This window comes from Cebidichthys violaceus, unplaced genomic scaffold (genome assembly GCF_023349555.1).
Source record: "Cebidichthys violaceus isolate CVI_PGR_0920_01 unplaced genomic scaffold, fCebVio1.0.p SCAF_9, whole genome shotgun sequence".
Lineage (NCBI taxonomy): Eukaryota > Metazoa > Chordata > Actinopteri > Perciformes > Stichaeidae > Cebidichthys > Cebidichthys violaceus.
In genome coordinates, this window is record NW_027176975.1 from 607,052 (window position 1) to 619,551 (window position 12,500).

A 12,500-nucleotide genomic window follows, 5' to 3' on the forward strand; every position below is an offset into this window, starting at 1 on the left:
TGCGTGTGTGTGTGTGTGTGTTCAGGTTGTGATGAACCCTCAGAGGAAGATCATCTGGCCTGGAGGGGAGACAGAGAAACCAGTTGGATACCAGATGTCGACTAAACTGAAGGTACTACTGTTACTGATACTACTATTACTACTGTTACTCATACTACCTTAACTTCTATGATTCATACTACTAAAATGACTGGTACTGATACTACCTAAACTACTGTTACTGATACTACCAAAACTACTGTAACTCATACTATCTGAACTACTGTTACTCATACTACTAAAACTTCTGTTACTCATACTACTTAAACTACTGTTACTCATACTACTTAAACTACTGTTACTGATACTACCAAAACTTCTGTTACTCATACTATCTGAACTACTGTAACTCATACTACTAAAACTTCTGTTACTCATACTATCTGAACTACTGTAACTCATACTACTAAAACTTCTGTTACTGATACTACTAAAACTTCTGTTACTCATACTATCTTAACTTCTGTTACTGATACTACTTAAACTACTGTTACTGATAATATCTGAACTACTGTAACTCATACTATCTTAACTGCTGTTACTCATACTACTAAAACTACTTTTACTCATACTACTTGAACTACTGTTACTCATACTACTAAAACTACTTTTACTCATACTACTTGAACTACTGTTACTCATACTACTAAAACTTGTTATTCATACTACTTAAACTACTGTTACTTATACTACCTTAACTTATGTTACTCATACTATCTGAACTACTGTTACTCATACTACCTTAACTTATGTTATTCATACTACCTTAACTTATGTTATTCATACTACTAAAACTACTGTTACTGATACTACTTAAACTACTGTTACTTATACTACCGTAACTTCTGTTACTCATACTATCTGAACTACTGTAACTCATATTACTTAAACTACTGTTACTTATACTACTAAAACTTCTGTTATTCATACTACTTGAACTACTGTTACTTATACTACTAAAACTTCTGTTATTCATACTACTTGAACTACTGTTACTGTTAAAGGTTCAGAGTGCTCGTTTGGTCATGTGTCAGCCCGTATTTAGGCCTCAGGTCACACCAGCTTGTAATGAACGGTGTTGTCTCTGCTGTCGTTGATGCATCAGAACTTTGTCTCTGGTCCATGATGTAGTTCTTGTCTTCTACTTAAGTATTCGTGTCCTCGTATCGTTGTTCTCATCAATAAATTAAATGTGTTCAGATTGTGACGATCCATCAGGAGCCGTTTGTTTACGTGAAGCCGACAAAGACTGACGGGACGTGTAAAGAGGAGTTCACCGTCAACGGAGTCCTGATCAAGAAGGTGATCTGTACCGGACCCAACGGGACCACACCAGGTACTCACACACACACACACACACACACACACACACACACACACACACAGTTAAACCAGCTAAGGTCCATCAAATATCATTCATGTACTTGACTGACTTGTCTGAAACATGAGGAAGTCCTCACAAGGATAGAAGATGACACTGATACGTGCACACAAACGTGCACACCACTGACCCTGTGTGTGTGTGTGTGTGTGTGTGTGTGTGTGTCCAGGTCAGCCCATCGTCCCTCAGTGTTGCTATGGTTTCTGCATCGACTTGCTCATCAAGCTGGCGATGAGCATGAACTTCACCTACGAGGTTCACCTGGTGGCTGATGGGAAATTTGGCACGCAGGAGCGCGTAAGTCTGTGTGTGTGTGTGTGTGTGTGTTTGTGTGTGTGTGTCTGTGTGTGTGTGTGTGTGTGTGTCTGTGTGTGTGTGTGTGAGAGAGTGTGTGTGTGTGTCTCTGTCTGTGAGTGATGTCATGGTACCAGCTCTGGTCATGTGACCTGTTTACTGATTCTCCTCCAGCTCATCACTGAGGCTTGTTGCCATGGAGACCAGAGCTCTGTCCCTCAGTGTGACCTTGTGGAGGCGTGAAGTCTCTAACACCTCCTCTAACACCTCCTTCACTTCCTCTAACACCTCCTTCACCTCCTCCAACATCTCCTCTAACACCTCCTCTAACACCTCCTTCACCTCCTCTAACACCTTCTTCACCTCCTCTAACCCCTCCTTCACCTCCTCTAACACCTCCTTCACCTCCTCCAACATCTCCTCTAACACCTCTCTAACACCTCCTTCACTTCCTCTAACACCTCCTCTAACACCTCCTTCACCTCCTCTAACACCTCCTCTAACCCCTCCTTTACCTCCTCTAAAACCTCCTTCACCTCCTCTAACACCTCCTTCACCTTCTCTGGAATGGTATGATGGGGGAGCTGTTGGGAGGTCTGGCTCCTCCTCCTCTTCCTCCTCCTCTTCCTTCTCCTCCTCCTCCTCCTCTTCCTTCTCCTCCTCCTCCTCCTCCTCCTCCACCTCCTAACAACAGACTGTCTCCTCCTCAGGTGAACAACAGTAATAAGAAGGAGTGGAATGGTATGATGGGGGAGCTGTTGGGAGGTCTGGCTCCTCCTCCTTTTCCTCCTCCTCTTCCTCCTCTTCCTCCTCTTCCTCCTCCTCTTCCTCCTCCTCTTCCTTCTCCTTCTCCTCCTCCTCCTTCTCATCCTCCTAACAGACTGTCTCCTCCTCAGGTGAACAACAGTAATAAGAAGGAGTGGAATGGTATGATGGGGGAGCTGTTGGGAGGTCTGGCTCCTCCTCCTCTTCCTTCTCCTCCTCCTCCTCCTCTTCTTCCTCCTCCTCCTCCTCCTAACAGACTGTCTCCTCCTCAGGTGAACAACAGTAATAAGAAGGAGTGGAATGGTATGATGGGGGAGCTGTTGGGAGGTCTGGCTCCTCCTCCTTTTCCTCCTCCTCTTCCTTCTCCTCCTCCTCCTCCTCCTCCTCTTCCTCCTCCTCTTCCTTCTCCTTCTCCTCCTCCTCCTCCTAACAGACTGTCTCCTCCTCAGGTGAACAACAGTAATAAGAAGGAGTGGAATGGTATGATGGGGGAGCTGTTGGGAGGTCTGGCTCCTCCTCCTCTTCCTCCTCCTCTTCCTTCTCCTCCTCCTCCTCCTCCTTTTCTTCCTCCTCCTCCTCCTCCTAACAGACTGTCTCCTCCTCAGGTGAACAACAGTAATAAGAAGGAGTGGAATGGTATGATGGGGGAGCTGTTGGGAGGTCTGGCTCCTCCTCCTTTCCTCCTCCTCTTCCTTCTCCTCCTCCTCCTCCTCTTCCTTCTCCTTCTCCTCCTCCTCCTCCTCCTCCTCCTCCTAACAGACTGTCTCCTCCTCAGGTAAACAACAGTAATAAGAAAGAGTGGAATGGTATGATGGGGGAGCTGTTGGGAGGTCTGGCTCCTCCTCCTTTTCCTCCTCCTCTTCCTTCTCCTCCTCCTCCTCCTCTTCCTTCTCCTTCTCCTCCTCCTCCTCCTCCTCCTAACAGACTGTCTCCTCCTCAGGTGAACAACAGTAATAAGAAGGAGTGGAATGGTATGATGGGGGAGCTGTTGGGAGGTCTGGCTCCTCCTCCTTTTCCTCCTCCTCTTCCTTCTCCTCCTCCTCCTCCTCTTCCTTCTCCTTCTCCTCCTCCTCCTCCTCCTAACAGACTGTCTCCTCCTCAGGTGAACAACAGTAATAAGAAGGAGTGGAATGGTATGATGGGGGAGCTGTTGGGAGGTCTGGCCGACATGATCGTAGCTCCTCTCACCATCAACAACGAGCGCGCTCAGTACATCGAGTTCTCCAAACCCTTCAAGTACCAGGGCCTCACCATCCTGGTGAAGAAGGTCAGCTGACTCTTGATCTCTGCTCTCATTGGTTAGAAGAGTCAGACCGTAAACACTGATTCTTAAAGCTACAGTACGAACTTTAAACAACAATGAGTCTAATCTGCTACTTCTTCTTTTATTAGTTATAAAGTTGTACTATGTTATTGTACTATGATTCGCTGTCATGAAGTCTGAAGTGGTTCATAAACTATGACTGATATTTAAAGTGAAAGTGAGAAACTTTGTTATTGAGGTTACAGAGCTGTCGTCACTACCGCATTGCATTGTGGGATATTAACTGCTGGCGTAATGTCCAGTGTTTTAGTGTATTTTGTTGTTTTTCACACTGAGCTTTTGTTTTTATTAAATAAAATGTCAGTTGAGAATCCAGTTGTGGTTCTGAGCTGAACCAGGTTCCAGGTCTAGACCACTATGTTGCTGGATGTTTGAGGTCAGACTGACCCAGTTCACAGCCGGTCGATAGTTTCCATCGGCCTGCTGCTCTGATACAGAAACAACTCTTTGATTCTAGTACAAGTACGAGTACTTCATGATACTATCATACTGTACTATATATTATATACCGTATTTTTTGCACTATAAGGCGCACTTAAAAGCCTTTAATTTTCTCAAAAAACGACAGTGCGCCTTGTAATCCGGAGCGCCTTATATATGGATCAATTGGTTAATTGGTTGATCCATACTGGTTGTACACGGCGCTCTGTCAAAATGTTTCAGTACGACTGGTAAACTACAAAGCCGCACCGCTTGCAGCATTACGGCTACCGTAGTCAGGGGCGTCGCCGAAGTAATAGCGGTAAACACCGGTACTGTGCTTACTCCTACTCTATTCTATGCGCCTTATAATCCGGTGCTCCCTATATATAAAAACAGTTCTAAAATAGGCCATTCATTGAAGGTGCGCCTTATAATCCGGTGCGCCTTATAGTGCGGAAAATACGGTATACACATTTCATTTAAACAGAGGATCCTCACTTTTTAACATACAACGTGATGTTTACATCTCAAACTTTATTTATGAGGGAGGAGTGTAAACCAACAGGACGTACGGTACAGATGTCCTCAGACTGGGACTGAACTGGTTCCTTTGGTTTCACTGGTTCCTCTGGTTCCACTGGTTCCTCTGGTTCCACTGGTTCCACTGGTTTCACTGGTTCCACTGGTTCCACTGGTTTCACGGGTTCCTCTGGTTCCACTGGTTCCACTGGTTTCACTGGTTCCTCTGGTTCCACTGGTTCCACTGGTTCCACTGGTGTACTTCTGTGTCCTTTAGGAAATCCCTCGCAGCACTCTGGACTCGTTCATGCAGCCGTTCCAGAGCACACTGTGGCTGTTAGTCGGTCTGTCGGTCCACGTGGTGGCAGTGATGCTTTACCTATTAGACCGGTTCAGGTAGGTAGTACTAGACATAGATACATATACATAAATATATATGTATATATATATATATATATGTGTGAATATAAATACACACATGTGTGATGTGTCTGCAGCCCGTTTGGAAGGTTTAAAGTGAACAGTGAAGAAGAAGAAGAAGACGCCCTCACCCTGTCCTCCGCCATGTGGTTCTCATGGGGAGTTCTGTTAAACTCTGGGATCGGAGAAGGTTGGTGCCCTCTGATCACTTCCTGTCCTGTAGTCCTTCCTGCTACATTATTACCATCTGTCTCTCTCTCTCTGACTGTCTGTCTCTCTGTCTGTCTGACAGGAGCTCCCAGGAGTTTCTCAGCGAGGATTCTGGGTATGGTGTGGGCAGGTTTCGCTATGATAATCGTAGCGTCCTATACTGCCAACCTGGCAGCCTTCCTTGTGTTGGACCGGCCTGAGGAGCGCATCACTGGCATCAATGACCCCAGGGTGAGACCTATGATACAACCATCAATACTCTGACTGATTCTAGTGAGACCTATGATACAACCATCAATACTCTAGTTGGCTCTACCTCTCATCTTCTGCTCCATCTTTTATGTCTCCACTGTTTCCACATTAGTATATTATTCATAGAGCACTTCATATAATCAAGCAAAGAGCTTTACAGAGACCTTTTAAAATACAGTTGTATCATTAGAACACTTATTCCTGCTGCTTCAGATATCATTCATGTCTTTGATTCTCCAATTTGTTCCATATTACTGACCCAGAATGCACCAGGAGCAATCAGTCAGTAAGTCCCCTCCAGAGGTCTGACGGTGGACGTCATGTCAATCATCAGGTGACCTGCTTCCTGAACTCTGCTGCTGGTTTGATCAAAGTTAACTCTCGTGTGTTTTTGTAGCTGCGTAACCCGTCGGATAAGTTCATCTACGCCACAGTGAAGCAGAGCTCGGTGGATATCTACTTCAGACGGCAGGTGGAGCTGAGCACCATGTACCGGCACATGGAGAAGCACAACTATGAGAGCGCCGCTGAGGCCATCCAGGCCGTCAGAGACAAGTAGGCCCTTTATTCTGTCTCTCAGAAATGTACGTTACTGTCCACAGCTGTGGTCCTTAATGCCTCCCCCCCCTTATTCCTGCAGTAAGCTTCATGCCTTCATCTGGGACAGCGCTGTGTTGGAGTTCGAGGCATCGCAGAAGTGCGATCTGGTGACGACAGGAGAGCTTTTCTTTCGCTCCGGATTTGGGATTGGAATGAGGAAAGACAGTCCGTGGAAACAAAACGTTTCTCTGGCTATTCTCAGGTAAAAATACCCTCATGAAGATGTGATACCCTACTAATACCCCATCGTTTTTCCTCTGATACCATTGTGATACCCTAATAATACCTTACTGAGTCCCCTCTAATACCCTTGTGATACTCTACTGATACCCCACTATGTCCTCTCTAGAACCCTTGTGATACCCTACTGATACCCCACTGTGTCCGCTCTAGAACCCTTGTGATACCCTACTGATACCCCACTGTGTCCGCTCTAGAACCCTTGTGATACCCTACTGATACCCCACTGTGTCCTCTCTAGAACCCTTGTGATACCCTACTGATACCCCACTGTGTCCACTCTAGAACCCTTGTGATACCCTACTGATACCCCACTGTGTCCACTCTAGAACCCTTGTGATACCCTACTGATACCCCACTGTGTCCACTCTAGAACCCTTTTGATACCCTACAGATACCCCACTGTGTCCTCTCTAGAACCCCTGTGGTACCCACCTGATACCCCACTGTGTCCTCTCTAGAACCCTTGTGATACACTACTGATACCCCACTGTGTCCACTCTAGAACCCTTGTGATACCCTACTGATACCCCACTGTGTCCACTCTAGAATTCTTGTGGTACCCTCCTGATACCCCACCGTGTCCGCTCTAGAACACTTGTGGTACTCTCCTGATACCCCACTGTGTCCGCTCTAGAACCCTTGTGGTACCCTACTGATACCCCACTGTGTCCGCTCTAGAACCCCTGTGGTACCCTCCTGATACCCCACTGTTTAAGACAGACATGTTGCCAAAGTCTCATCCTGTTTGGTTGTCTCTCCTCAGCTCTCATGAGAATGGCTTCATGGAGGATCTAGACAAGACATGGGTTCGATACCAGGAGTGTGACTCCAGGAGCAACGCCCCCGCTACCCTCACCTTTGAGAACATGGCAGGTAGGAACTGGACCTTTGGACATGTGTGAGACCGGATCATGTGGTCCTGTACGGATGGTAAGGACCTGTCTGTCCTTCTCAGGTGTGTTCATGCTGGTTGCCGGGGGCATCGTCGCCGGGATCTTCCTCATCTTCATCGAGATCGCTTACAAACGACACAAAGACGCTCGAAGGAAACAGATGCAACTGGCCTTCGCTGCTGTGAACGTGTGGAGGAAGAACCTACAGGTACCAAACTCTATTCTACTGTACTCTACTCTAACTGTACTCTACTGTACTTTACTCTACTCAAACTGTACTCGAACTGTACTCTGCTATATTCTACGCTACTCTAACTCTACTCTACTCTACTCTAACTATACGCTACTGTTTTCTACTCTAACTCTACTCTAAGTGAACTCTGTTGTTTTACTCTAACACTACTCTATTCTACTGTACTCTATTCTAACTATACTCTGCTGTATTCTAATCTAATCTAACTATACTCAAATTTTACGCCAACTCCTCTCTATTCTACTGTACTGTACTGTACTCGAACTGTACTCTAGTTCTACTCTACTGCACTCTACTTTACTTTACCTGTACTCTTTACTCCATTCTACTGTACTCTATTCTAACTTTAGTGTATTCTACTATATTCTAACTGTACTCTACTGTTTTCTACTCTACTCAAAGTGAACTCTGTTGTTTGGTACTCTAACTGTACTCTACCCTATTGTTTTCTACTATACTCTACTGTACTCTACTGTTTTCTACTGTACTCTAGTCTTCTCTACTCTACTCTGTGCGCAGTGATTCTAACCTGATCAGCTCTACTTTCTGCTCTCATTCTTTTCTGTGTTGCTGTTGCTTTTATTTTACTTTGCAGGCAAAATGTTTGAATCAATAATCAATAATCTATTTGTATTTATTGAGGTTCTTGTATGTGAATGTGATTACAATGTGTTTAATGTCCTTAGATTACATTTTAGTGACGGATGAGGGTTAATGGTTAAAGAACGAAGGTTAAAGGATGAAGGTTAATGGTTAAAGGTTAATGGTTAAAGGATGAAGGTTAATGGTTAAAGGTTAAAGGATAAAGGTTAATGGTTAAAGGTTAAAGAACGAAGGTTAAAGGATGAAGGTTAATGGTTAAAGGTTAATGGTTAAAGGTTAATGGTTAATGGTTAAAGGATGAAGGTTAATGATTAAAGGATGAAGGTTAATGGTTAAAGGTTAATGGTTAAAAGTTAATGGTTAATGGTTAAAGGATGAAAGTTAATGATTAAAGGATGAAGGTTAATGGTTAAAGGTTAATGGTTAATGGTTAAAAGTTAAAGGTTAAAGGTTAATGGTTAATATTAAAGGATGAAGGTTAATGGTTAAAGGTTAATGGTTAATGGTAAAAGGTTAATGGTTAATGGTTAAAGGATGAAGGTTAATATTAAAGGATGAAGGTTAATGGTTAAAGGTTAATGGTTAATGGTTAAAGGATGAAGGTTAATATTAAAGGATGAAGGTTAATGGTTAAAGGTTAATGGTTAAAGGCTAAAGGATGAAGGTTAATGGTTAATGGTTAAAGGATGATGGTTAAAGGCTAAAGGATGGAGGTAATGGTTAAAGAATGGTTAGTTTGTTGTGTGAAGAGACGTCTTTTCAATGTCAGAGAAGAAGAGAAGGTAACAGAAATAAGATCTGTCTGGAGTCTGTTTCTGTCTTTGTACTGTGAGTTAAAGGAAATGTTCATCTTTCTATTTTCAAACACAATGAAACTATTAAAGTCAGAGACATCAGAGGCTGAACTCTGAACATGAAACCAGGTTCTCCGTCTCCTCTGAAGTCTCCACAGACAGAAACCTCTCAGAGACACAGCGGCCGTGTTTTTACTAACGTTGTGGTTCAGAGCCATCACAACGATCCGTCAGAGTGTTTCACTGAAGCATGATGGGAAACCAACACCGGGACTCTTTTTTTTCGAGGCCGCTGGTAGAGTTACAGGACGGTTGGTTTCCACAGGGGTCGACTGATGACGGGCTGCAAATACTGACAAGACATCTTTATTTTTAACTAGTTTTTAGTCAGTTTATGGTAAAAACAATCAGCCCACTTTAATCTGAAGACATCAGACATTCAGCAGCAGAGAAACGAGTCAGAGGATTTCAATTTAAAAACACGTGTTTACTGCTTATGTTTATTTATACTTTATATTAAAAAATAATATTTTAGGATGAATTGGGTCCTCGTGTCATAAATCTAACAAAAAACAATTACATTGTAACCTACAGACGTAAAACATGCAGAGGCTCCAGATGTGTTCAGGTCTCCAGTGAATATGTATAAATAAACATCACATATGAGCCTCATGAATATTCATGAGACAGCTGATCTCACTGATCTCAGATATGCTGACTGAAGAAGAAGAAACTCACAAATTCATTTCTGTGTTTCTCATTAAACTTGAATGTGTTTCTGTTGTTGTCTGGTCTGAGATCAGTGAGAAGACCAGAGAACACACCCAGTACAACATAGTACCATGAGATACAAGTACAACGTAGTAGTATGAGATACAAGTACAACGTAGTAGTCGTTTAAGATACAAGTACAACATAGTAGTAGTTAGCTAGTGGAGGACGATTAGCACTTCTAACCTGCTAACAGTAGCAGATGACATTAGATACACGTAGACTTTAGTATTCAGCTCTATTAACACCTTTAACTTGTGAAGAAATGCTCAGCTCTGATTGGACGGTCACTGTTTGATACCACCAGAATACAACGTGTATATCCTCCGTTAGCTAGCCAGCTACTGTTAGCATAGCCCGCCCCCTGTGTGGATAGTTGCAACTCTTTCTATACATGTTTTATTATAGTCTTCTGCAGCTCTAGTTATTCTTTTAGGTCCAACATAGTAAAAAGTGAGATTGTCGTGTTTCATTCGTGGTATTTCAGAGGGTTAAGATGGTGTTTTGGAAGATGAAGGTAGTTATTTTGATGGTCAATGTGATATTTCGGCGGGTTCAATGTTTTTTTCGAAGGGTTATGGTGGTATTTTTTATCAGCCGCAGCCCAATAGATGTGAATAATTGAAGACTTGTTAATGTTGTTTGTTGTTCGTGGTTCTTTCCTGCAGGGCAGAGTTCATGGTGTTATTAATATTTATCTCTGATCACAGTCTTCTGCTGTCTTTAAGGTTTTAATATCTTCGAATGAAATGTTCTTATTTCATGATCAATGTGTTTTATTGATTTTGTTTTGCATATAAAAATGAATGTGTTTCAGGGCTGGTTATTGTTAAAATACTATTAAAATACTTTAGTATTCTAAATAAGCGTATTCTGAACTTTTCCTCTCATCATCAAATCCCATATGGAGCGTCAGACCAACAACTAATCTATAATAGTAATGATAATAATGATATAATAATAATAATGATAGAATAATAATTGTTCCATTCCAAACATTGTTGGTCTTTTGATGGGGTTTGATGTCAGTGAGGATTAATGAAGATAATAAAGTATCTGACTGTCTACTGTGACGGGTCAAAGTGATGACGTCTGTATCGTCCATGTGCTGCCCCCCCCCCTCTCTGTTTCCTGTTTAACACACACACACACACACACACACACACACCAGGTGAGATAGCATTATAGCAGCACTGTGTTGGTATAATGATCTGATGAAGCATCATCATCACCCCCCCCCCAGCTTCCTGTGATGTACTACCTGTTGTGTTGTGTGTGTTTGTAGCTGTTGGCAGTAAAACAGAGAAAAGCTGTTTTTACTGAAACATCATGTCATCTGAAGCAGAAACCAGCCTGCAATACACACACATTCTACACACATTCTACACACACTATACACTATATTCACTATACAGCATTATATTACACTATGTTACACTTCATCATACTGCATTATACCACACTACGTTACACTTCATTATACAGCATTATACTACACTACGTTACACTTCATTATACTGCATTATACCACACTACGTTACACTTCATTATACTACATTATACTACACTACGTTACACTTCATTATACTGCATTATATTACACTACGTTACACTTCATTATACTGCATTATATTACACTACGTTACACTTCATTACACTGCATTATACTACACTACGTTACACTTCACTATACAGCATTATACTACACTACGTTACACTTCATTACACTGCATTATACCACACTACGTTACACTTCACTATACAGCATTATACTACACTACGTTACACTTCATTACACTGCATTATACCACACTACGTTACACTTCATTATACTACATTATACTACATTACGTTACACTTCATTATACTGCATTATACTACACTACGTTACACTTCATTATACTGCATTATACTACACTACGTTACACTTCACTATACAGCATTATACTACACTACGTTACACTTCATTATACTGCATTATACCACACTACGTTACACTTCACTATACTGCATTATACTACACTACGTTACACTTCATTATACTGCATTATACTACACTACGTTACACTTCATTATACTGCATTATACTACACTACGTTACACTTCATTATACTGCATTATACTACACTACATTACACTTCACTATACTGCATTATACTACACTACGTTACACTTCACTATACAGCATTATACTACACTACGTTACACTTCATTATACTGCATTATATTACACTACGTTACACTTCATTATACTGCATTATATTACACTACGTTACACTTCATTACACTGCATTATACTACACTACGTTACACTTCACTATACAGCATTATACTACACTACGTTACACTTCATTACACTGCATTATACCACACTACGTTACACTTCACTATACAGCATTATACTACACTACGTTACACTTCACTATACAGCATTATACTACACTACGTTACACTTCATTATACTGCATTATACCACACTACGTTACACTTCATTATACCACACTACGTTACACTTCATTATACTGCATTATACTACACTACGTTACACTTCACTATACTGCATTATACTACACTACGTTACACTTCATTATACAGCATTATACTACACTACGTTACACTTCATTATATTGCATTATACCACACTACGTTACACTTCATTATACCACACTACGTTACACTTCATTATACTGCATTATACTACACTACATTACACTTC

The 12,500-nt window shown here is 42.0% G+C and overlaps 1 protein-coding gene across 1 annotated transcript in view; it reads left to right on the top strand.

Moving 5' to 3' along the window:
- Positions 1-12,500, top strand: part of grin1b (glutamate receptor, ionotropic, N-methyl D-aspartate 1b) — a 49,892-nt gene that overhangs the window by 26,370 nt on the left and 11,022 nt on the right. Inside the window, exons 10-20 of the mRNA XM_068703061.1 lie at positions 26-112; positions 1,240-1,375; positions 1,590-1,717; positions 3,582-3,746; positions 5,023-5,141; positions 5,243-5,355; positions 5,458-5,606; positions 6,025-6,182; positions 6,268-6,429; positions 7,234-7,343; positions 7,426-7,571. Of these exons, the coding sequence (XP_068559162.1) occupies positions 26-112; positions 1,240-1,375; positions 1,590-1,717; positions 3,582-3,746; positions 5,023-5,141; positions 5,243-5,355; positions 5,458-5,606; positions 6,025-6,182; positions 6,268-6,429; positions 7,234-7,343; positions 7,426-7,571 (1,473 nt within the window). The remainder of the gene's footprint in view (positions 1-25; positions 113-1,239; positions 1,376-1,589; positions 1,718-3,581; positions 3,747-5,022; positions 5,142-5,242; positions 5,356-5,457; positions 5,607-6,024; positions 6,183-6,267; positions 6,430-7,233; positions 7,344-7,425; positions 7,572-12,500) is intronic.